The 26,175-nt window shown below is 40.3% G+C and overlaps 1 protein-coding gene across 1 annotated transcript in view; it reads right to left on the bottom strand.

Annotated features, from left to right (window-relative positions):
- Nucleotides 1–21,507, bottom strand: part of TACR3 (tachykinin receptor 3) — a 58,332-nt gene extending 36,825 nt beyond the window's left edge. Inside the window, exon 1 of the mRNA XM_070948581.1 lies at nt 21,074–21,507. Coding sequence (XP_070804682.1) covers nt 21,074–21,507 — 434 coding nt within the window. The remainder of the gene's footprint in view (nt 1–21,073) is intronic.
- Between the last annotated feature and the right edge of the window lie 4,668 nt (nt 21,508–26,175).

The following is a 26,175-nucleotide window of genomic DNA, read 5'->3' as shown; positions in this document are numbered from 1 at the left end:
GGGATCAGGGGTGGGTTCTAAAATATTTTACTACCGGTTCTGTGGGCGTGGCTTATTTGGTGGGTGTGGCTTGATGGTCATGTGACAGTTATTTAGGATTTAGCAGAGGTACTGATCTACCAGGCTTTTAACTGCTTGCAGAGCTGTACCGATCTATCCAGAACCGGTTCGGTGATGTCATATTGTCACCGCTACCAGCTCGGTGGAACCGGGCGGAACCGGGAGGAACCCACCACTGAAAGGGATGCTAAATCATATTAAGTATAACAAAGAATCTCATTTCCAGAGTAATCTTATCTTTGCAAATAAGAGCGCTTGACTATTGAAAAAGTCAGAAAACCCATTATCATGTTTGCTCTTCCTTTCTGAGAAAAGAGTTTAAACAGACAATCAGTTTTAAGGAGCGGGGTGGGGGTGGGGGGCTAGAAAATAAAATAAAACAGATTGTGGCATTAGAAATTATAAACCTAGGAAAAGCTATAGATGCAGCATAGGCATTGTTGTGCTGAGTGATTAATTAACAGTGTTGATATGATCAGAAATACTGGCCTAAATTCAATCCATGAGAAATTAGATACATTTGTTAGTATAAGAGGCAGCTATCAGACCTCAATTGCAAAAGGCTGAATAACCTTAGATGGTAACAAAGAGATACACAAAACTCCAATTCTTTGCCTCCTGTTTTAGTTCTCTATACTTCTGCAGCTCAGAATAGTAGGCTAGTTTAAGATACGTGTAATATTTTTTCTCCAAATGAATTCATCATCTGTTGAAATATATTCTACACCGTATTCCAAGTTTTAAATTTATACATTTCTTAGAAGAACCTCATGATAGTTAACTTGCTTAACTATCCCCCATTGACCCAATGAGCTGTATCTCCTGTTAGATGAAGAATGACTTGTGCAACCATAGTTTGTCAGATTTATGATTATAATGAATTGTCTGTTTTCACCTAAAGCTCTGTCTTTCGAACTCCCATCTCCAATACCTAAAGGACAATAACTAACAACATAAGAAGATGCAACCAAATAGTGATACAGTAAGACAATGAAGTTGACAATGAAGTCAATGAAGTACGTTCTATTAAGTTTAGTCACTTAAGAGTTCTTTGAAGGCTCTCTCTTGTGGTCCAACAATGGCTCTGGGTAACCTATCTGAAGCATGACAGTGTACTTAATGTTGTATTTTTCGATTGGTGTTCTTATCCCTGACTTCATACTATTTCTCCCTATTGCTATATTGCCTACTAAAGTCCTAGGATCCTACTAAAATCCTAGGATCTGCAGCAACTCCTCCTCCAACCTCCATTAACTTCCCAAGCTTGGCATGGGTTAACAAACTCAAATGAATTATACATACCTACTGATACATGCCTTATTTTCTCACAAGCACACCTACCTACCTACTTCTCAGAAGAAATCACATATCTCACAGTCTGGAAGTATGTCCCGTAGATGCCTGGCTCTGGAAGATTTGGAGTGCTGTGATTGGATTTAGTGACTTTGTCAACAGCTATGTAAAATTACAACTGATTTTACTTGCTGCTCCTCCCTATCCTTTTATATGTGTATACATGCAAAATCCACTTTTACTTCCCTTAGGGGAATATTTCTAGGATTTTACTTTAATCTGTACTCTTGTAAGTATGTACTATCCATTACGAGAACTAGGGCAACCGACAGGTTCAAAATTATAGTGTTACCCTGCTTCCTGACAATTCTTACAGTTTTAATGAAAATAGTACACTTGGAGACATTAAAAGAGTGCTGGGATCAATGCTAAATACTACTATATTAAAAGCTCCATTTATTCCAGTACAAACAGGAATGAGCTTGCATCACATAATTTAAAAGACTGGAATAGTTTTCAAACACATAGGCTCAGATCCATCTAAACGTGGCTACGGTATAGTGGTGGAATTTAGCCAGTTCGCACCACTTTGGGAGAACCAGTTGTTAACTTTCTGAGCAGTTTGGTGAACTGGTTGTTGGAAGAAATCATTAGGGCAGAGAATCGGTTGTTAAATTATTTGAATCCCACCATTGCTAAGGTGCACGTGGAGCCTGTGTTTGGGTCACATACCACTTATACTTTCTAAGATTCTTTATATATTTTTTCTTTTTGAGTGCCAAGAGCAGATAAGAATACAATTTTTTCCCCCCTCAATACACCAGAAATTTAAAGGCTGCAATTGCCATGGCACCAATAACTCAACATGTTTCCTATTTCTCGATAAGGAGAGATGTCTCAAGCAATAAAGGAAGAGAAAGGAGGACAGACATTTTTTACCATGTTCAGAGACCTGTAATTGGGGTGGGCTTCAGATCTTTTAACAATGGGTTTGCGGTCCCGTTGCTGGATGGGCCTAGTCGGCATGGCCTACTATGGGGGGGGTTACCCTCCCAGGTTCCAGAGGCTTTCCTTGAGCCTCCAGGAGGGCGAAAACTGCTTCCCCCATGGTCCAGAGGCCGTCCAGAATCCGGAAAAAGGTCCATTTCCTGAACTTCTGGAACCTCCGGTAGGCCCATTTTTTCCCCTCCCAGAACCTCCATGTGGCCCCTGCACTTACTTGGAATGATGAATGGGTCACGTGGAGACTTCTGGGAGGGGTGGGGTGTCCGTGGCCAGCCAGGGGTGGCATTTGGGGGTTCACCGAACCCCGCCGATCTTTGGCTGGAGGATCACCCGAACCCTGCTGAATCCGCAGGAGCCCACTCCTGCCCGTAATCAATACCATGAGCATTGGATGGTAGGTAGAGGGAAGGAGAGGCAATCTTTATGAAGGCTTAACATTGCTGTACCTAAACACCTAAAGATTTTATGAGTCTGTTTAGTTCCACTTAGAAAAAGCATTAGAGCAGAACAAATTATATTCTGAATAGTGAGGGAGATAACAATAGGTGTCTAGAACAAGTCACAATGATGCAAATATAATGAAACGTATGTCATAATTGGATAGTATAAACTTCCATGCTTGTATTGCAATATATACACAAATATTTGAATCCTATAGTTTTCATCATAACATTGCAACACACATTTTGTCATTTGCCAAAGAGTGACTGGCTCTGTACAACAAAAGATGGCTGGATTTCTTTACTGCATTAAGCCATGGCTACTGCATTAAGCCATGGTTTACCTTATTAGTTTACTGAATATACCCCATTAGGCTAGGTACATGCAACTGCTAAATCATAGCTGTGGTTTAGAAGTTGGATGAAGGGAACCAAAATAAACCTTATTATGGTATAGTGTACTACAGTATATGTATCATATTACCGGTAGTTTGAGCTCTTTAAGATAAACTAAAACGTACAGCCAAAGTTAATAGAAATCACTCTTGTTTATGCTCACACTGCTATCCTGATTATAAGCCCAACTGTCTACTGATGTGCAAGAACAGTATGTTAAAGTAAGAAGGGCCAGAAAAGTAAAACTTTTTCAACTGCATGTTGCTTATATATGAAATGTATTATTTATTAATCACATTCCCATCTCACAAGAAGCAAAAGCTGGCTGGCATATCACGATCAATAAAAGCAGAGATATAAAAACAATCATAAAACCCTAAAACATTAAAATATACAAGCGTTTGCAAAGGACATGGTACCTGGGAATTTTGGGAGTTGTGCTCTCAACTAGTCTGCATGGAATCAGGAAAAGTCTGTGAATACAGCATCTGTTTGAAGCTTAAGCCAAAGGTTACTTACCTGAAGGCAACATTTTGCTTTTCCCAGGCAACTAAACCATCAACAGTGTAATAAACCTCAATTTTCTTTCCCAGAGGTACTTTAATACGCATCAAAATGATTATGTGTGAAGCATTGTAGAACAGCAAAGTGGGCTGAAGATTTCTGCCCTGGTGAATTTTATTTGAAGAGCATTTGAGATAAATTATTGAACAAGCATTTCCTTTGATTAGACAACTCACAACTGGGACATGTTTTAATTGAAGAGATTCTCATTCCAATGTTCTATGCATGAAGCATTAAATATATTTTCCCTTATCTTTTAAACTCCCTCCATTTTTGATTCTATGAGTCAGTGGCCCATTCAGTTTTACTATTTGTAAAAAAATAAATGTTACTCATTCTCATTACTGTAGATCAGCAAAAGAGACACTCGTGATATGCATTGTGTACACTGGTGGCATATAAAATTAATTACCCATAAAATGATTTCTTATGAACAAAAACAATTGCAAGGATCTCAGGGGGGCATATTAAAAAGAGAAAGAACCAATCTTCTTCAGCACCCATGTCTTGGAACATTTCACTTTAAAAAGTATGAATATTCTTCTGTCCAAAGTCAGGAAAAATCATCAACTCAGGCTTCCCACAGCTTTAGTAATGTAAACATCAGGGACTTCGGCAAATTTTATTCTTTCAAAATCTGTCCATAACTATCTACATACAACTTGCAAGGAATAGAGAACTGCAAGGAAGAGAGGAAAATATATCACAATTGGGAGGCTTGAACACCATTTTAAAAATAATGCACAAAAATCAAATGTAGGAAACAAGAATTCAACTCAAAAGAGCTTCCATACCCATCCAGACAGGATCTTATTTTTTCTATATATAGTTTGTACTCTAGTGAGATTTATACTCCATGGCAGCCAAAGTAGAAGAGTTCCATTCTCCCAATCTTTTCATTAAACAAATTGAAATATACAAACATGTATCAAAGATGTATCAAAAATGGATTCCAACACCACCATCTTATGTTAGCCAAGAATATATGACTTGGACCATAGCCAGCAATGTTTCTTGACAGATGGTTTAGTGAAGAAAAACAAGACAGAAGGACTACAATTTCTTAGTGGAATAACTGCTAGCTATGGTAATTCAGACCCATGTTGCCTATAGACGTGATGACTAAAGAACTATCTCAATGAATAAACATCAATGGCCTTATTTTCCATTCTTTATTTTTTATAATTACCTCTTTAAAGCCATGTTATCCTTGGGCATTGCCACATATTGTTGCAGGGAAATATATCAGTTATAACTACACAAGATGGTGACAAATCCATGTTTTGATGGTTTAGTAGTGATGGCATACTAAATCAGAAATCTGATTGCAATTCTATCCCTCATAGCTACTTGTTAATTGCTGCCAAAATGAAAGCTAAGACAGATTTCTTTCTTTGCTATTGTCACAAAGCTGATACTCTGGGCTTTGTCTTAGGAGATCAAGAGCAACGGCAGCTAATCACATCTTCACAGAGCTTCAGTGATGCATAAAAACTAAGGAAGTGAAGAGATAATAATGTGATGGTTCTCAAACCAACTTTCGGGCATGTGTTTGAATCCTTAAACTGTGCTACTCAGATATCGATGCAACACTCCATGGAGCCTAGCCAATCCAAAACTTTTCCAAGTAGAAATTGGAAGATTGAGCTGTATTTTCAGCAGTTGTCTCCTGATTTTACACTGATGTCAGCTTTGAAATGAATGCAGAAAGAGAAACATCTGATGGACAATTCTGAAAGTCAAAAAAATTCTGATGACATTAGCAAAATACTGTAGTGCATGTAGTGTGCCACAATGAGGATCTGAAGGTAGAAATATGGCATGGAGCCCCCATAAGAATGCATGTAGCACAGGCTTATATGTTCTTCAGCCCAACACATCTATTCCTGTAATTGTGCTGCAGACAATCATGCAACTGCTTTAAAGAGTTGCACATGGGTGCTATGTGCACACCATTATACACTCTGACACTTCTTTTCACCTCTGAATCAGAAGTTCTAATAATGGAAAACCTTAAGGATGATATTCATATAGCCATCAGGAGAAGAGCTTCACCCTGATGTTGTTGTCTTTATTATATAGATATAGAGATAGATAGATAGATAGATAGACAGACAGATGGACAGATAGATAGATAGATAGATAGATAGATAGATAGATAGATAGAGATAGATGGAGATAGATGGAGATAGATGGAGATAGAGATAGATATAGATAGATATATATATAGATGTTATCTATATCTATATCTATATCTATATCTATATCTATATCTATATCTATATCTATATCTATATCTATATCTATATCATCTATATCTATATCTATATCTATATCTATCTATCTATCTATCTATCTATCTATCTATCTATCTATCTATCTATTCAAGTCTTGGCATATTTGGGTCTTTTCCCGTGTAAGATTGAGGATATCTTGGTGACGTTTCGACGAGGTCCCACTCGTCATCTTCAGGCTGGTGTCTTTGGCTTCGCGCTTGTGCGAGCAAACCGTGATCGGAGATGCCATCTTTCTATAAATACTGGTGGGGAGGTGTGGAGTGCTGGCTTTGTTATTGCAAGCGGGTTGGTTAGCTGTGTTGTTACATCTTGATTTGTAGATGGAGTTGATGTTTGCAGATTAGTCGGCAACAACAAAGCCAGTACTCCACACCTCCCCACCAATATTTATAGAAAGACGGCATCTCCGATCACGCTTTGCTCGCACAAGCACGAAGCCGAAGACACCAGCCTGAAGATGACGAGTGGGACCTCGTTGAAACGTCGCCAAGATACTCTCAATCTTACATGGGAAAAGACCTGAATACGCCAAGACTTGCATACCTGTACCCATGAAAATCTATGAAAACAAATATCTATATCTATATCATCTATATCTATATCTATATCTATATCTATATCTATATCTATATCTATATCTATATCTATATCTATATCTATATATCTATATCTATATCTATATCATCTATATCTATATCTATATCTATATCTATATCTATATCTATATCTATATCTATATATCTATATCTATCTATATATATGAAAAATAATCCTCTTTAATTAAAGAGCAGTACTCCTTATTACTGTATATGACACTCTGAGTCATGTGTTCTGAGAGTAACATTGAGGAATACGAGAAAGAGCCACAACCAAGACAATGATCAGACAAAAACCATCAGTGAAAAACCATCAGAGAAAAAAAAGATAATTTGAGAAAGTGTCTCAGGTTTGATCCTTTCTAGTTCCCTTATGGATGAAGGGATGGAGAGCAAAAGTGCATTCAGACTTGCAAGAAACTTTTACTGTATCCCTATCATAAAAGTAGCATTGGCATTTGTAACTTTGGTTTCCTAGCCTGGTCTACCTCAAAGGCCTACAACAAATTTAACCAAAATGCAAAGATAGCCACAGGTGTCCTGAATATTCATTTCAATAATCATAGTCTATCGTTTATTATATTAATGGAGGGGGGTACTGATTTCACTAACCTGTGCCCATAATCTTTCAAGTGCCATTCTACACTTGGCTAACCATAATGGACTCAACTATTTCCAAACTGTTACCAAACATTTCAGAACTAAGTTCATCAATCCCCTGCTATGTGGCACAAAGACTTATCACATTCACGACCTGAGTTCTAATGGGGCAGCCCAGTCCAAATCCATGTTTTGCTCTGAATGCCCTGCTGAGATTGAAATCCAAGGATTATCTCTTTGCATATCTACTTGCTGCTTTGCTGGATTGTTGCACTGGTTTAAATTACAGTGTAATTTTTCTAGGTAGCATCTTCATCTGATTGATTGTGCAGCATGTTAGAATAGAATAGAATAGAATAGAATAGAATAGAATAGAATAGAATAGAATAGAATAGAATAGAATAGAATAGAATATAGAATATAGAATTCTTTATTGGCCAAGTGTGATTGGAAACACAAGGAAGTTGCCTTTGGTGCATATGCTCTCAGTGTACATAAGGAGAATAAAATAAATTCATCAAGAATAAAAAGATACAATACTTAGTGATAGTCAAGGTTACTAATAAGCTATCAAATCGTACTAGGAAACAAATAAAAACAATATAATTGAAAGATACAAGCAACATGCTTATAGTAATAAGAGGAAGAGGGAAGAGATAGATACTAGTAAGGAAGAGAATAATAATAGTAATACAGTCTTAGTAAATTATTTGACAGTGTTGTGGGAATTAGTTGTTAAGCAGAGTGATGACATTCGTATCCTTATAGAATATAAGGATATATTCATATCCTTATAGAAGACAGTAGGGACGTGGTGACTCAGTGGCTAAGATGCTGAGCTTGTTGATCGAAAGATCGGCAGTTCAGTGGTTTGAATCCCTAATGCTGTGCTCCTGTTATTTGTCCCAGCTTCTGCCAACCTAGCAGTTCGAAAACACATAAAAAATGCAAGTAGAAAAATAGGGACCACCTTTGGTAGAAAGCTAACAGTGTTCCGTGTGCCTTTGGCGTTTAGTCATGCTGGCCACATGACCACAGAGACATCTTTGGACAGCGCTGGCTCTTCGGCTTTGAAACAGAGATGAGCACTGCCCCTTAGAGTCGGGAACGACTAGCACATATGTGCAAGGGGAACCTTTACCTTTACCTATAGAAGACAGATTGCGGCAGACTTAAATATTTAAATACGTTCACTTCATTATTTGGTACCATTTAGTTCCAGGAGAGGCTTGTCTGAACTGGAACAACGAGTCCTTCACCCAGACATTTGACACGGTTTCACTAAAGCCCCTTCCCACTTTGTGCATGTGCCAATATTGCAGTGGAATTATTTATCTCATGCTAACTATTTAGCAAGCATGTGTATTTTGAACACGGGAGAGCTTTCCCACTTGCCTGTTACAGCATCCTGCCAACTTTTCTGGAGGAATGAAACCTTTCATAATATTCCTGTGTAAGACTGATTTTGTTCTTGTCTGCTGGAGGAAAGGGAGTTTCTTGTGTGCTCTTGCAATGCCCCTTGTGCACAGTTTAGCAAACTGAATTAATAAAGCATCTCCATCTACAGCCATGTTAGCTCAGGGGAGAAGATTATTAGCTTCCTCTTCACTGACAAATCACCAGGTATTTCCAGAGGGATCATACAATGTGTTGTAATTGCAGCGGCTGTTAGACATTTAACTGTCTAGCAATTTTGTTAATTTGCATGGTTTTTTTAAAAAAAATTGATCTGCCCGTCTACGTACATTTTTATTTATTATTCTTTAGTTATGTTAATATGAACATCTCTCTCTTTCTCCGGTTCATATGCTTTGCTCTTTTACCATAAAATCAATTAAAATAAAGTTGCTAGAAAATTAGTGTTCTTGCTACAAGTTGCAGCAGTGGTCTTTCCTATTCATTTTCATGCATTACAACTCAAGCAAAGCAATAATTTGGAAGAACTGCTGTGTTTTACATTGACTAGCAATATTTATTCTCTTTATCCTCTTGAAATGAACTCTTTAAATCTCTGCCCCTTTACTATTGGAAATAAAATAATGTTATTCAGACTGTTATCTTCCTTCTCTCTGAAATACACTGTTATTATAGAAATATTTTATCCTGCCCTGTCACATGAAAATTTTTTTTAAAAAGCATTTGTGATGGACATGGTTGAAAATAAATCCCATTATTTTTAAAGCAAGCAATAAAAAAGGGCAGCTAAGAAAACCAATTACAATATCAAAACTTGGCTTTAAAAATATATCTGAATTTGAAAAGTTTCTTAGCTGAAAGAGCTTGAGGGGCAAAGAGTTTCATAATTTAGAAGCTGAAAGTATACTGAGATGTTCTGCTGTAACCAGCCTTGTAAGATCATGGCTCCTGGCCCTCTCAATTCCTGGCAAATAGATGGGGGAAGAAATGGAGGTAGTGACAGATTTTATCTTCCTGGGCTCCAAGATCACTGCACATGGGGAGGAAAGCTATGGCAAAGTTAGACAGCATACTAAAAAGCAGAGACATCATCCTGCCAATTAAAGTGCATCTAGTCAAGGCTATGGTTTTCCCAGTTGCAATGTATGGTTGTGAAAGTTGGACCATAAGGGACGCTGAGTGTCAAAGAATTGAGGCCTTTGAACTATGGTGCTGAAGAAGACTCCTGCGAGTTCCTTGGACTACAAGGTGATCAAACCAGTCAGTCCTAGAGAGGAATCAACCCTGACTGCTCTTTAGAAGGTCAGATCCTGAAGATGAAACTGAAATACTTTGGCCACTTATTGAGAAGGAAGAACTCCCTGGGCAAGAACCTAATGCTGGGAACGTTTGAGGGCAAAAGAAGAAGGGGACGGCAGAGAATGAGGTGGCTGGATGGAGTCACTGAAGCAGTCAACGTGAGCTTAAATGGTCTCTGGGGGATGGTAGAGGACAGGAAGGCCTGGAGGAAAGTTGTCCATGGGGTCACGATGGGTCAGACACAACTTCACAACTAACAACAACAACAACAAACCAGCCTTGGGGATTTTAACAGAAATCACTAGCCACCTTGAATTATAAAGGTAAAGTTTTCTCCTGTCCAGTCATGTCCAATCCTAGGGGTTGGTACTCATCTCTATTTCTTAGTCAAGGGAATCTGCATTGTCTGAAGACACTTCCACAATGATGTGCCAGCATGACTTGAATTATACCCTAAAATAAATTGGTAGCCAGTAGAACTATTTTCATCATATCCCCACATATGGGAACATCAGCTAACTTTCTATTCAGTCTGAACCAACTAAACGCAGCCTGTTAGAAAATGTATAACAATAACTCAGTCTAAATGAAATGTGCCACCAAGACCAAATAGAAGCAGATTCTGTTAGGTGGCACATTGGCCAAAACTGGACAAAATCTATCTGGCCAGCTGCGAACTCGGTGATAAAGAAACAAGTATTAAGGATCAATAAGCTGTGATGTTTAAATCTAAAGGTAAATGCTATCTTGTCCAAAAATCTTCATATCCTGGAAAACTTGTCTTGCCTAGATTAAGCTAGAATTTCTCTGAATTAAGCTTCAATTTGCTCTCATTAAGTTGTAATTACAAGCAGTAATAATTCAGAATAGAAACAGACTCTCTAGAATGTGATGGAAAGAAGAAAGTGTGCTGTAGCTTGCATGCCAGTTACAGCTAAATCCAGATCTCCAGCTGATGTCTTCAAGTGTTTTTGTGTAATTTTAGGAACTGCTGTGAAGGGAGTTCTTTTACCAGCCTGTGAGTTTTGTGCAGTGTGTCAGAAGGAATTTTACAGTTTTGGTGCTGAAGGAAACAGTTCATAAAAGTTGGCATGTCTCACTTAACAACCACTTTGTTTAGCAACAGACATCCAGGTCCCAATTATGATCATAAGGCAAGGACTACTTGTATTGGCAAGTACTAAGATGCTAAGAATTGACCATTAAGGATGTTTGTTGAAGGCAATCAAAGGTGGCCTTGGCAAAGATCCTTCATTTAAATAAAGGAATTATTTTAACAGAATAACAGAGTTGGAAGGGACTTTAGGGGTTTTCTAATCCAACCACTGCTCAGGAAATCCTATACTTTTTCAGACAAATGGTTGTCCAATATTTTCTTAAAAACCTCCAGTGTTAGAGCACTCACAACTTCTGTAGGGAAATTGCTCCACAGTTCAATTGTTCTCTGTGTTCAGCTGAGCAATGGGGGGGGGGCAGGGATTTTTGCTACTGGTTCTCCGAACCACCACCTCCATCGCTACCGGATCGGGCAATCCGGTCCAAACTGGGAGCATTTCACCCCTGGGTTGATCTCCTCATCTTTCTGGCACCCCCTTAGATATTGGAACACTGCTATCATATCACCTAGTCCTTCTTTTTATTAAACTAGACATAACTAATTCTTGCAACAGCTCTTCATATGTTTTACCCTCTAGTCCCCTAATCATCTTTGTTGCTCTTCTCTGTACTCTTTCTAGAGTCGCAACATCTTTTTTATATGAATATCTATTAGAACATCTGTAAGAACATCTGTAAGAAAACAACCAAGCTCACAGAGCACCAAGGACCCACAGAATACTATTTCTGAGGTCACTATCCAGAGCCAGCAATATAATTGATGCAAAAGACTTATTCCATTCTAGCTGGAAAGCTTTACTGTCTCCATAGTAAAATAACATTTTTTCATGTACAATGCATAATCCTGACTATGCCAAAAACACCCTTTAAAAAAAATCAAAAGGAAATAAGTATATATTACAATGAGGAAGACTGGAAGAGAAATGCCTTATCAGATGGCAACATTCACCCTGGAAGTTACATTAATGTTATTTTAAACTTTTAAGAATTACTCTTGGAGATTGGGAACAGTCTTCCATATTTTCTAATTTTTTGGCCTAAGGCTGGAAATTGTTTTCAGTACTTTGGCTTACAGAATATGCTTAAAAGTTAAACTGCAATCTTGTGTTTGCTGAATGGTACTGGGAATATTTGTCTTGCACTAGTAGGACTGTAATACATTTCTCTCATTATTTGACAGTAGCACGAATCAAAAGAGGTCAAAACCATTTCAGAATGCTGAAATTAAAAACCTGTTCAGAAAGACACGAGTACACTAAAATCACACACAGAATCTTTTTTTCACACCTATCTGAAGTATCGCCAGTCATTACCATTTGGGAAAATTATAATGAGTCCCTTTATGAAAGGGTGACTCTACAAGAGTGAAACAGCAAATTTATGAAATTGCTGTTTCATAAATTAGATGCTGTGCTGGGACATCCAGATACAAAATGCCCATTTCACAAAAAATTGGTGTACCCATATTAAAAATAACTCACTCAGGAACACGAGTCCAAAGCAAAAGTGGACTCTGAATGTCAAATCACAAAACTGCCCCTTTGTATATTTTTCTAATTGAAGATAACTCCTAAAAATATGTCACCTGCCATAAACAAACATATATCCACAATGATTCATTTCTCCATCCCTTCTGCATCTCCACCTGTCCTTATTCCTTGGCTTTCTTCTATGCTATCTCCCTGAGCCACAAAGATCTACTTAGATCAGGGGTCACCAACCTTTCGGACCTTAGGGACCACTAATTCATAATTTTAAATCCCACAGACCACTAATATGATCTGCCTAATGACCGGCTGGGTGGGAGTGGCTAGGTGGTCATGTGACTGGGTGGGTGTGTCCAACTCTACTCACCCCTCCTCTCCCAGCCACTCCTTGCCTCCCCGCCCAGGCTCTTAGGGCCCCAACAAGAAGCAGTTGTTGAAGCTAAGCAGCCACCATGAGAAAGAGTTGGCAAAACAGCTCAGTTCAAATTGGATCTGACTGAGAAGGAGGCTCAGTAGAAGCACTCACTGAGGACTACGAGCATAGGCTTTCCAAGCAGAGGGAAGACCTGCAGGAGTGCAAGGCCAGGTACAGGTGCCTGGAGGCTCAGAGGGCTGAGATGGTCAGCCAGTTCCAGGCCATGATGCAGTCCCATTGGAACGAGGCCTCCCGGCTCTTTGCCACCAGCGGCGCTTCCTTCCAGCCTTCGCCCAAAGCCCTGCACCAGGAGGCCGAAGCAGACCTCAAGTTGAAATTTCTGCCCCCCCCAACCCACACAAAAAGACCCTGAAGGGGGTCTCTCTGCAGCAACACAAATGTTCATTGCATGTATCTGTCCCAGGGGCCGTAGTTTGAGGACCCCTGATTTAGTGCAATATAAAAAATGCAAATAATTTTTCTGCGTACCACCAAAATTTTCTCGCAGACCACCAGTGGTCCACGGACCACCAGTTGGTGACCACTGACTTAGATCACTTTCCTTCTGAAACATCAAACCATACACACTATTTTTATATGTTGTTGTTGTTAGTTGTGAAGTCGTGTCTGGACAACGTCCCTCCAGGCCGTCCTGTCCTCTACCATCCTCTGGAGTCTATTTAAGCTCATGCCTATTGCTTCAGTGACTCCATCCAGCCACCTCGTTCTCTGTCGTCCCCTTCTTCTTTTGCCCTCAATCTTTCCCAGCATTAGGTTCTTCTCCAGTGAGTCCTTCCTTCTCATTAGGTGGCCAAAGTATTTCAGTTTCATCTTCAGGATCTGACCTTCTAAAGAGCAGTCAGGGTTGATCTCCTCTAGGACTGACTTGTGTTTTTATATTTTTTATACGTAAATTTTTAAATATGTAAAATATAAAATTGTACATTTTACCATTTTACCTTTTCCGTATCTTTACATATATATCCTGAATGTATCCTTTTAAAAATGTTTTTATTTGTGAGCCCCCATGATTGGGCAGTATACAAATTTAATAATAAATACAATAAAATCTCCAACTTGAACTGCTTTCCGTCCTGCTCCTTTAAATCTGCACTCAAACCTGCTTGGAATTTGGATAGCAATGGACTCTCTTTTCCTTCCCTCATCTCTTCCTTTGTCCAGCATAATTTTGTGACTCCCAACTGGCTCCCCCGTTTCTTCTTTCTTTGACTATATCTGGTAGGCAGAAGTAGACAGGAGAGAAGAAGGAAAAATGGGTTGGCCAAGAACAGTTGCCTTGCTATTTTTTAGCCAGGAATTATCATCAAGTGAAGAGAGAAATAAAAGAAGCTGGTTGAAGTCATCTGTCTCAGAGAAAGCATTTTAAAATATGTAAAATGAGAGCACACTATCTTCATTTTATTTTTAATGTAGTTTTTTTAAAAAACAAACACCCAGTAATTGGAAAATGTGCTTGAGGTGTCAAAATATCTTAGGCCTTCTCTATAAAGAATGACATATTATTAAAAAAATATATCAGAGGGGAAAAAGAAACAGCATGACAATGGAGAAATATATACAATTAGTCTGCTTTGCACCCAAGTTATGAAAATAGAATATCAAAATGTTCCCTCAAGCAAAGTCAAAGCAAGTGAAAAGAAGATTCACTCGTTAGATGAAGTATCCAAAGAGTTTCATGGAAAATGAAATGAATTTCAAAATAAGTTTAGCAAGTTGCTTTCCCTATCAGCCAGCTTTCTGACTGTCACTTGCAAAATATTTTGAAAGCCTCAATCACCAGAGGTTGATCAGCCTTTGGATGGTCAAAATCTTTATTTTGAAGTGATGGACCAACCAACCAACAGAACTCAGTTCAACAGATGCATACCCAAACAATGAAAGAATTCAGAGTCTAGGAATTTAATCAGGATACTGAATGGATCTCATCGTTCTATCACTAGCCCAACTTCATGATTACCTGAAGTATAACTTGAAAGATGGAGAACAAAGTTGTTGTTGCATATGCTAAACAACTGTGCAGATAAGAAGAATCGTCTGATCTATAGCATCCCATTCAAACAGAATGCCTGTTAATTAGATGGACACAAATCAAAGACTATATAGGCAGTCTCTAGGGACGCAGTGGCTCAGTGGCGAAGACGCTGAGCTTGTCGATCGAAAGGTCAGCAGTTCAACGGTTCAAATCCCTAGTGCTACGTAATGGGGTGAGCTCCCGTTATTTGTCCCAGCTTCTGCCAACCTAGCAGTTTGAAAGCACGTAAAAAATGCAAGTAGAAGAATAGGGACCACCTTTGGTGGGAAGGTAACAGCGTTCCGTGCGCTTTTGGCATTTAGTCATGCTGGCCACATGACCACGGCGATGTCTTCGGACAGCGCTGGCTCTTCAGCTTTGAAACGGAGATGAGTACCACCCCCTAGAGTCGGGAACGACTAGCACATATGTGTGAGGGGAATCTTTACTTTTACCTTATAGGCAGTTTCTGAGAATTGGAAGAGAGAGAGAGGGGGAGGGAAAGAAGGAAGGAAGGAAGGAAGGAAGGAAGGAAGGAGAGAGAGAGAGAGAGAGAGAGAGAGAGAGAGAGAATTCTTTACAGCCAAAGAGGAATTTTAACCAGGGCTCCCCCCACCCCCCCACATGGCTGGGAAGACAAAGAAAAAAGAGATAGCCAATCAGTAAAAATGTATTGTTGCAGACAACAATCAATATTAATGCTAAAGTTGTGCACTTAAGAAATTTGAATTTTTCTGCCTTCTTCCTTACTCTGCACACAACTGGAATAAAAAATTTCAAGATGTTCAATACGTTCTGTCTTGACATGTTTTGTTTTTATATATGTGTGATTATTTTTTGTGTTGTTTTTAAAGACAAACTGTTTAATAAAAAATATTTTAAAAAAAGAATTTCAAGAGGCTATGGGCACACCTTTCCACGCGTATTACAGAAATGTATAAATTTTAATATCAACAAAATGAGAGAAGGCTCAAACACCATTATTCTCTATCAATACTTCAAGCCAATTTAATATAGATTAATTGGATGCTTTCTTTTATCTTTTTAAGATATTTTATTTTTATGAGCTTCTATGAACTCGGGGGAAATTGAGGGCTCTTTGACACAGGTAAATCAAGCAACCAAGGATGTGCAGATTTATAGATGTGCAGATCTTAAGCATCATCCATCATTAACAACAGCTGATTCTCTCACTACCAATATAAGGGATTTAAAAAAAAGAGGAAATATCATTAATAAAGACGTCAGCTTGGTTTTATCAGCAAACAATATGCTGAGTTCTGAGAATATTGTTTCGATCCATTAAAAACGCTCCCTATTTTAACACCAATCAGTGGCAATGTAGCAAGACAAACCGTTCCGTTTGTAAACTTAATGGACCATATGACATTGCATCTGTATAGAAAAGAATATTATTCCTGGATAAACACCATATCTCTCGGCATGATTGCAGAATAATTAACTTGATGAAGCATGCTTCAGAATCCTTTCCTTTATACTGATGTAGTAAGCTTTGCAAGAAGATTACAGAAATATAGCAGAATCAGCTAAATATTTGAAAGACCAAACACCATTCATCTTGGTGTCAAACAAGGATCTACATTCAGCCTTCTTCATTGGCAGCCTATGCCAATAAGGTGGCTGAAAGGAATGTACTGCTGAACTGACTTACAGAGTCAGTGTTTAGACCCCACAGCTGGGACCGGCAACTTGCCATTAAGTGAGGTGGTCACCAAGTGAATCTGTGACTGTACTTGTGATTTTACTTCAGCTTTCCGTTGCTTTCCAGACCTGTGAAGGTCATAGAGTAAATACAAAGATTGGCCAGTTATTATTACATCACTGTCATAACTATCATCAGTCACTAAATGAGGCAGTTGCTAAATGCATGCCACCTGTATTTGTTCATCATTTGTTTACTACCTATAGGCCAAAGTGATGCAATTAATACTTTTCCTTCAGCTATAGCAGGGTTGTCACTCGATTTCATTGAGGGCCACATCAGGGTTGTGTTTGACCTTGGCTCACCGGGGTGGGCGTGGCCAGGATAGGCATGGCCAGTTTGACATCACTCATGTTGGGGGGGTGCCTGTGGTGGCTTGAGCATTCTGCCAGCGAAAATGGACTCCTGAGGTAGAGGAACCATGGGCCGGCCCGTCACTGTTTCTGGGGCAGCCCCGTGGGCCAAATCTAAGCACCCCGTAGGCTGGCTCCAGCCTGTGGGCCTTGAGTTCAACACCCCTGAGCTATAGAGATGACGCAGAGCACATTTTTGCATGAAGAAAATTCCTACTTCAATATCTGCCATCACCAATATGAAGTGGCTCCGAGGGAAGGAATGGGAAAAACTATTCCATGAAAACATGAATGAACAATTGCTGCCACAAACATACTGAATTCCTTACATGTTTAAATCTCTGACTGCTTTACCTAAGGCCTTTATTATAACAAACAACAAAAACTGTATTTCTAATCTGCATATCTTCAAGACACCATCCAACTATAAGCAAAACTAATGAATGAACGTTAATGTCAAAATGGCCCCAAAGCAATAAAATTTATATACACCCCAATACACACACACACACACACACACACACACACACAAATAGTAAAAATAACCCTTATACAGTGATGAAATCCTCAATCTATGCATCCAATTCTCCCATCAGCTAGAAATATTTATAACAAAACAGCCCCATTAACTTACTTTACTAACCATTCTGAACACCTGCTCATAACAAGTCTGACTTATTAAATAAGTTTTCAAATCTTTCTCAAATGCATCAAGAGTTGTGAAGCCAGAATGGTTTTGATTTGATTTTGATTTGATTTTATTGAATTTGTATACTGCCCTACTCCTGAAGGACTCAGGGCGGTGAACAGCCATAAAATAAAACATATAAGAATGGGTCAGGAAGGGATTTCCATTGATCTAAAATTGTCCCTACCATTAGACAAACTGCCTGATGCCTTAAGCAGCAAATTCTATAAAGAGGGATATGGCAATGATGTTAAAGAACAGAAGAATATATGCAACAGAAAAGCTAACCTTCACCCTCTACCCACTACCAACCAGAAGTCATTCTAGCTCCTTTCTGGATGTAGAAATCAGAGCAGACAGCAATTTCTTTGTGCTTGACTTCAAAATCTCTTGCATTGATTGAATTAATGACTATTATGAAGTATTTATTATATTTGCTTTCAACTTTCCTTCAAACCAAAAACAAGGCAGTGTGAGGCTTGCAAGTTATTTAGCATCCCGGCATTGACTGCAGCTATTTTTGCTTAACTTCAGCAAGACAGCATGTGCGTACCTTGTGCTTTTAATCCAGAATCTTAAATTATGCTGCTCTTGTTATTGCATAAGTATTAAAAAGCGAGCAATTGGTTAAGACTCTTCTCTGAGATGCTTCTTTCATCCTGGAACTCAAAGTGGCACACAAGGGATAGCAATATGTCTTGGTATAAAAATCTGGACAGCTCAAGAACACCGTTTTAATATATTTCATTATTATGTATCTTTGTTCCGTCTCACAGCTCAATGAAATCTTCATGTCTTGAGGGTGAACATTAGACAGACCTATTCTACTACTTTTAAAAACTGAATAATGGAATATACTTAGTACTGGACCTTCTAATCATTTCTCACTCTCTGAGATTGTATAGTCAAAATTGCATTGGTTGCCTTGTGGCTTCATCTGCAATGTTCTTCAGGTCTTCAGCATTCAATTCCAGCTACACTTTATTATTTGAAAACAGAAAAAGAAACCCTCCACAACATGAAATGAATCTGGGCATATATAGTATATATATATAATGGTAAAATAGACACTTACTTGCAAATTAACGTGTTAATTTTATATTAAAATTTAAGGGAATTACAAATGATGTTTTGGTTATTTCTCCCTCTTTCCAGCCACCAAACTGATACAAATGATTCATTCAGAACAGTATCAGCAGGCAGTGAGGCAAGCAATCAGCATGTGTTCATTTGAAAGGAAAACATATGAAAACTATTCATATGTTATTTCCATTGATCCACTAGTTAGAAATTAGGCTGAATTAGACACGCAGATGCCCTTGAATGTCCTCCATTTCCATCTATAGGACGGAGTTACGGTTGTTTTCTGCTTATCTAATAAAACTTCCCAGAGTAAACCACTTTTAGAAAAACTGTATTTGAGAATGTGGAATAAGGTGGATTTTTGTCTGATCTGACATTTTCATTTTCAGTACCTTTTTTTTTTTTTTTTTGCAAGTGGGAGGGGAGAGAAAGAATCCAAGATCCAGCAATTCACAGTATTGCTGGGTATTATTTCAACTCCCATAAAGGGGCTTCAGAAAATACAGGTATGCAAATATACTATGTCTTTGCCTCTCCCAAAGGATGGGAGTCATTCATGGCATATCTTCTAGACTGCTTTACAGAGTTCCAAAGAGGGGCTAATTTTCAGCATTTCAAAGTATTATTCAGAATCAAATCCAAAGCACAGCAGAGTCCTAATCATCATTTCCAAGTGAAAAAAAAAAACCCAAACAAAACTAAGATACTTTTGAGAACTTGAAAGTACCTGAGTGGAAAACCCAGTCATAAATGTCTCAGCCTATCTAGCTTCCCCAGAATTAGACATGTACAAACAGGATTATTTATCAGTTGGCAGTACATTTTAAAAATCGAAGTATTTCTTCATATCAAACATAACAGAACTTCCTGAATCATGATGTTTACTGCTTTTTGTTTTTGCTTTAGATTTAAAAGGAAATAATAGGCACAAGTGTAAAAGATGTAATATATGAGTGGCTATCAAGAATCACAAATGTCCTTCAGTCCTTCCTCAACTCCTCAAACCAGGATCCAGGCTTTTACCAGCACAACAATCCTGAGAGGTAGTTTTTGGCACTGAATTTTCTCATTTCCAAGAGAAATCCATCAGCATTGTCATCCAGTAGCCTGATCCCCTCTCTGCAATCCTGATTTGTGCATTTGCAAGACAGCAATGCCTACCCCTCGGTATACAAAGAATGCATCTCCTTTATTACTTAGATATAATTACAATATGTTTAACTTCAATTAAAACAAGGGAAGACATTCTGCTTGCAATTTGCATAAACACCAGGATGGTATTACAATCACGATCATTGTAAGCAGTTATTTGTTGGGGTGTTGGGTGGGAGAGGAACCATTAATTCAGCAGATCTCCAAGTGGGGTAAATGGGAAGAAGACAGAAATTAGAACCGCAGTAGAAAAATGTACACAGAAAAAACTATGTTGGGGAAGCTTTTTAAAATTCAGTTTCAATCAGGGGCCTGGATAGCTCCACAGACAGAAGCACTGTAATTTAACACCAGCTGTCTGCGATTAAAAATAAGATCGAATCTCACCAGGCTCAAGGTTGACTCAGCCTTCCATCCTTTCTAAGGTAGGTGAAATGAGGACCCAGTTTGTGGGGGCAATAAGCTGACTTTGTATAAATATACAAAAGTATGAAGGCTATTGCTTAACGCGCTGTAAGCCGCCCTGAATCTCCGGAGAAGGGCGGCATATAAATCAAATTTAAAAAAAAAAATCAACAATGCCCACCCTTATAATTTCAAGAGGGTGGATTCCAGCTCACATTGACAAGAGGGAAATTTGAATGGCTTTGGTTTTCTAGAACTGATGAACTGATCGGCGTTTATGGGCGCTTCAATAGCAAGTGAGGACTAATCAGTCCGGAGAAAAGGTGCTGAAAAGGCTTCGGGTGGAAGGCGAAGAGGCTGATCATACTTGCAATAGCTTGAAGAAGATCGGGATCTGTCGCGGCGGTTAAACAGAGCCTCCTAGGACCGGGGTGGTGATGGTTTGTACCTCTGAATTAGAGCCTCCTAAGATGGGAAGGGGGGGGGGAGATTGGCCTCTTCTCACCTCTTCAAGGTCCCACGTGGTCAACCGCAAAATGCAACCAGCAAACACGCTGGCGGTCCGGCATGGATCGGATCCCCCCAACACCCACCCCCCCACCAGGTGCGCGGACCTTGGGTCATCTCGACCCTCCCCGCCGCCCCGCTCTCACCTGTCCACCGCGATGACCGTCATGGAGTAGATGCTGGCGAAGACGGCGGTGATGGGGAAGAAGTTCTGGAAGCGGCAGTAAGCCTCCCCGAAGTACCAGTCGCCGTGGAGCGCGTAGATAAAGTTGACCAAGGTGTTGAAGGCGGCCACCGAGGCGTCGGAGAAAGCCAGGTTGACCAGAAAGGAGTTGGTCACGGTCCTCATGCGCTTGTGGGCCAGAATGATCCAGATGACCACCAGGTTGCCGAAGACGGCCACGGCCACCACCACGCCGTAAGCCAAGGACCAGAGCGCCAGGCACCACGCCGGCTGCATGAACTGGTTGGAAAAGTTACCCACCGGAGACGACCAGTTACTCCCAGCTGGGGAGGACAAGCTCTCGTTCCAGCCGCCCAGCTCGGCTCCGCTCCAGTTGACCGCGGGGATGGAAGTCATTCTGGCTCGGTGGAAAGCTTCCCCACCACCTCCCGACCCAGGAGCCCGGCCAAGCGTCTGCTTGGGAAGTCAGAGGGTCCCCTCCCCAGGTGGGCGCCGCTGCGGTGGCTCTTCCCCGGAATGCCGCTCGGAGAAAGTGGGGGGGGGGCGAGTAGCCGTCGAAGCCTCTTATATAGCTTTGCGGAGTTGAGGATGATGGACTCCATAGGCTGCTGGGGAGGCTTCTCCCCTCCCTCCTTCGTTTCGGTCCCTCCCCTTGGCTGGCTTTGGCCACAGCGGCGGGCGCTTTGAGCTCGGACGTCTCTGCGAGGAAAACCCCACCAAAACGCTTTTAACTGAAGCCCACTCCCCGCCCTCCACCCCCGCGCTCGTCTTTCCCACCGCCGCCGCAACACAGCTTCTCACCTTCTCTGCCAACCTTTTCGCCCGTCTGAAAATCTCGGGCGGCTCTTAAAGCCACACTCGCCCGGACTCCGGTGGCCAAGGATCCCGGGAGGAATGCCACCTAAAGATGCTCAAACTTCACATGGAGCGAATATGGATTCTGGTCAAATAGATGTCCACCTAGATGAGTAAAACACCTGGTTGATACTTGAATGGGAAATTTGGGCTAGAGGATGATTAAAAACTGCCCCTCTTTCAGTGGTGAAATCCACGTTTTTTTTTTAACTACTACCGGTTCTGTGGGCGTGGCTTGGTGGGCGTGGCGTGGCTTGGTGGGCGTGGTGCGGCTTGGTGGGTGTGGCAGGGGAAGGATACTGCAAAATCCCCATTCCCACCCCACTCCAGGGGAAGGATACTGCAAAATCCCCATTCCCTCCCCACTCCTGGGGGAAGGATATTGCAAATTCTCCATTCCCATCCCACTCTGCGGCCAGCCAGAGGTGGTATTTGCCCGTTTTCCGAACTGCTCAAAATTTCCACTACCAAATCTGCTGGATTTCACCCGTGCCCTCTTTCTACTAGAAGCCAATCCATGAATGGTCCAAGAGTCATGTAGGACTTGAAGGAGATTTTATTTTATCATTCCAAGACAATCCCCCCCCCCCCGCAAACATTCTCTCTTGCTCTATTCAATGGAATTCATGCTCAGGTAAGTTTTCCATTTGCAGTTCCTCTGGTTTTCTCAAGCATATTGTTTAATTCTCCTGAATAACAGCTTCCCTCTCTCTCTCTCTCTCCCTCTCTCTCTCTCTCTCTCTCTCTCTCTCTCTCTCTCTCTCTCTCTCTCTCTCTCTCTCTCTCTCTCTCTCTCTTTTTGTTCTTCACAATCTTTCTAAAATGTGCCCTATAGAAACCAATGGGGGGGGGACCTCTGACTGCACTCTATTAAAATGCCTTTAAATTCAAGGTAGAAGTCATTATTATTATGATAGAGATAAAATGGCAGCTGTGATATTCCACTGGGATAGGCAGAACCTACTGTAAGTTAGGAATCCAAGCAGAATTTCTTAAGGAGTAAGGAAAGCTACTCCAAGCCTTTGCCACCCGAGTTCTGGCTTATTAGATGTTTAATGGATGCTTCATTTTATATTTCATAATTAGCAATTTTATGATGTTTGTGTGTCTATATTTTTCTTGACTGTACACCGCCTTGAGTCCTACGGGAGAAAGGCGGTATAGAAATATAATAAATAAATAAATAAAATAAATAAATTTCACCCTTGTCACCCTCAGTTCCGCAGCTAATCATCATAAAATCGAATGTCAGTGAATCTTTGCTTCTAAGGTTAGCTCTTAGTTCTCATGAAAGTATTATAAAGAGGGGCAAAAGCAGCTTTGCATCTCTCCCATGTTTAAATGTGTATGCAAGTATCAACAAGTGAAGCTTTTCAGAGCAAAAAGATAATATGATCATTAATAGAACAGGCTGTCTATAGCCATTTGACATTTATGCAATTCTAGAATCTCACCCAAATTCAAAAACCCAGGCTGATTTGTCTCTGGAAAGAGCAGGATGATCTAGCTTCCCAGGAAATTTTGTTCTCTAAAACAGAAAGGTGGATTGGTGGCTCTCTGGATATTGCTAAACAAAACTGTTCTTTTACATCTTAGTTTTAGGGCAGGGAAGCAAGCTTGAGCTCTACAGTATGTTTTCCCATCATCTTCACATCTACTGTATTCACATAACACACACATCTGTGATTAATTTATCCATATTTACTTAACTAAATCAATAGTCTGCATTCACAGAACACACTAAGCCCATGATGGCGAACCTATGGCATGCGTGTCACCTGTGGCACGTGGAGCCATATCTGTGGGCATGCGAGCATTGCCCTAGCTCAGCACGCATGCGGGCACCAGCCAGCTGATTTTTGGGCCATCTGGGCACACCAGAAGTCAGAAAATGGACTGTTTCCAGCCTCCAGAGGGCCTCTGGGGGTTGGGGATTTTGCCCTCCCCAGGCTCCTAGAAAACCTCTGGAGCCTGGGGAAGGCGAAAACCAAGCTTACCTGGCCCACCGTGCCATCGTGTGCCAAAAGCAGGGGGAGTGTGGGGGGTCATGGGCGCATGCACTGGGGGGCAGGGCACATTGAATTATGGGTGTGGGCACGCATGCGCGTGACCCCCCCCGCACGACCCCCGCTTTTGGCACGCAACGGCAAAAAGGTTAGCCATCACTGCACTAAGCCATAAACACACTGCATTTACTGGGTTTGCATAGCGCAATGACATACAAACTAGTCCACTGTAGGTTAGCTTAGCGTATTATGGACATAGTTTAGCATATTATAGAGATTAGAGAAATAGCACCAGCTAAGCTTCTACTCCTTTACGATCATGCCTTTTAAGCAGTGGTGGAATTTAACATTTTTTACTACCGGTTCTGTGGGCATGGCTTGGTGGGCGTGGCTTGGAGGACAGGGGAAGGATACTTCAAAATCTCCATTCCCACCCCACTCCAGGGGAAGGATACTGCAAAATCCCCATTCCCTCCCCACTCCTGGGGGAAGGACATTGCAAAACCTGGGGCCAGCCAGAGGTGGTATTTGCCGGTTCTCCGAACTACTCAAAATTTCCGCTACCTGTCAGAACGTGCTGAATAGCACCCCTGCTATTTTAAGGATCTCTGCCTTTTTTATTTAACAACAAAAAACGCAACTTTTTAGATGTTGCCTTTTGATTTTTCTCGTATTGTCATGAGTTACTTTTGTTACCACTTGACAAATAGAAAGGCATTATATATTTAAACGATTGGCAATTGGCATCTGAAGACATAAGAATTTGTTCAAAAGTTGGCTGTCTCAGTTGGCCTCTGAATCACGTAATAAGGGAAATAGCACTTTCAAGCTGCAGCATTAATTTGAGCAGTAATGAGAGAAGGGTGGCTACCAATTATAAGACAAATAGTAATTAGAAGGCATTTCAAACAAATCAGTAATCAATTGCGGCCATCAAGATGAATAGAATGGTTAGCTTTCCATGTCTCGGCTGGCTGAATGTGCTTCACAATCATATTACTCAAGTAACTTCTATAATGGGTTGGGCCTCGATATGAAACGGTTTTACTATTCTGTTAAAGCAAATTATAATAATTCATTATAATTATAAATATTATAGTGATATAGTAAATAGACATGCAGTGATTGTATCTATAAATATCAATAAAACTCAAACAGCTGTTTAGACAATAGCTCAGAGGTTCAATAATCTGATGTAGCCGTTTAAGAACAGCAAGGAAAAAGAACACGAAACAAATCACAGCAGCACAAAACCTTTCCCCCCCCTTTCTCAGCTAGTATCCTTACGACTCTTTAAATTATTGTCACTTTCTGGGTCTGTACGTGCGTGTGCAATGAATGTCTACCCTTAACCTATATATGTTAACTGATGACACATGTTTCACCATTCTTGGCAAGCTTTCCTTCCAGCTCTCATTAGTTTTTTCCTCTCCCTCCATTCTAGAAGCAAGCATCAATCTGGAGCAAATCCAAAGGAGAAGCAAAATAATTTAAGGCAATTTGTTTGGTGTTCCAGGGCAAAACTAAGGCTAAGCCAATAGGGGCTTGGCTGGGACCTGGCCTGTCAGAGATATATGGTCTACTGTACTACTTACATCTCTGCAGTTTAGGAAATCTGTCTTGAACCACTGAGATAGACTGCAGCAATGAGCACAATATTGGATTTCAATAAATGGCAAATGCTTTTTCAAGCTGTGGTGTGCTTGGCAATCAGGGAAATGGGGCTAAATCAACGCCAGCATTATAGGGGTGGATTGTGATATAGACCGCTGCAAAGTCTGTACTCATTCTGACTTAGGAAAATCTCAGAAATGATTCTTCTGGAAGTTAGCTTTTTTAGCTTGCTGTGCTAATTCTTTTTTTCTTTGTCCTTTCTTTTTCCTTCGTTCTGCACCTCAGTTTACAACTCCTTACAACTCTTTTGCTGGTTATGAATTGTGATGGTTACTTTTATATAATTCTACACTACTTTTGGCTTTTATATTTCACATAGTGAAATATAGTTGCTAAATGTAGTTGTCCCAGATAAGTACTCAATTTTATATTCTTACATGATGGATAGTCATAAGTTCAAGTCCTAGGAATGACAAATCTGGAAGGCAGACAGTTTTTCCTTCCAAAATAATCTTCCTTTGGCTTCATAGCTCCTATCAGTTTAAAAGTGCCACAAAAGTTCTCCAAAGACAATTCTGAAATCAAAATA

The sequence above is a fragment of the Pituophis catenifer genome, unplaced genomic scaffold (assembly GCF_029215685.1).
Source record: "Pituophis catenifer annectens isolate HBS135680 unplaced genomic scaffold, rPitCat1.0.hap2 SCAF_8, whole genome shotgun sequence".
NCBI classification, from domain to species: domain Eukaryota; kingdom Metazoa; phylum Chordata; class Lepidosauria; order Squamata; family Colubridae; genus Pituophis; species Pituophis catenifer.
This window is presented reverse-complemented; position numbering and strand designations above follow the sequence as displayed.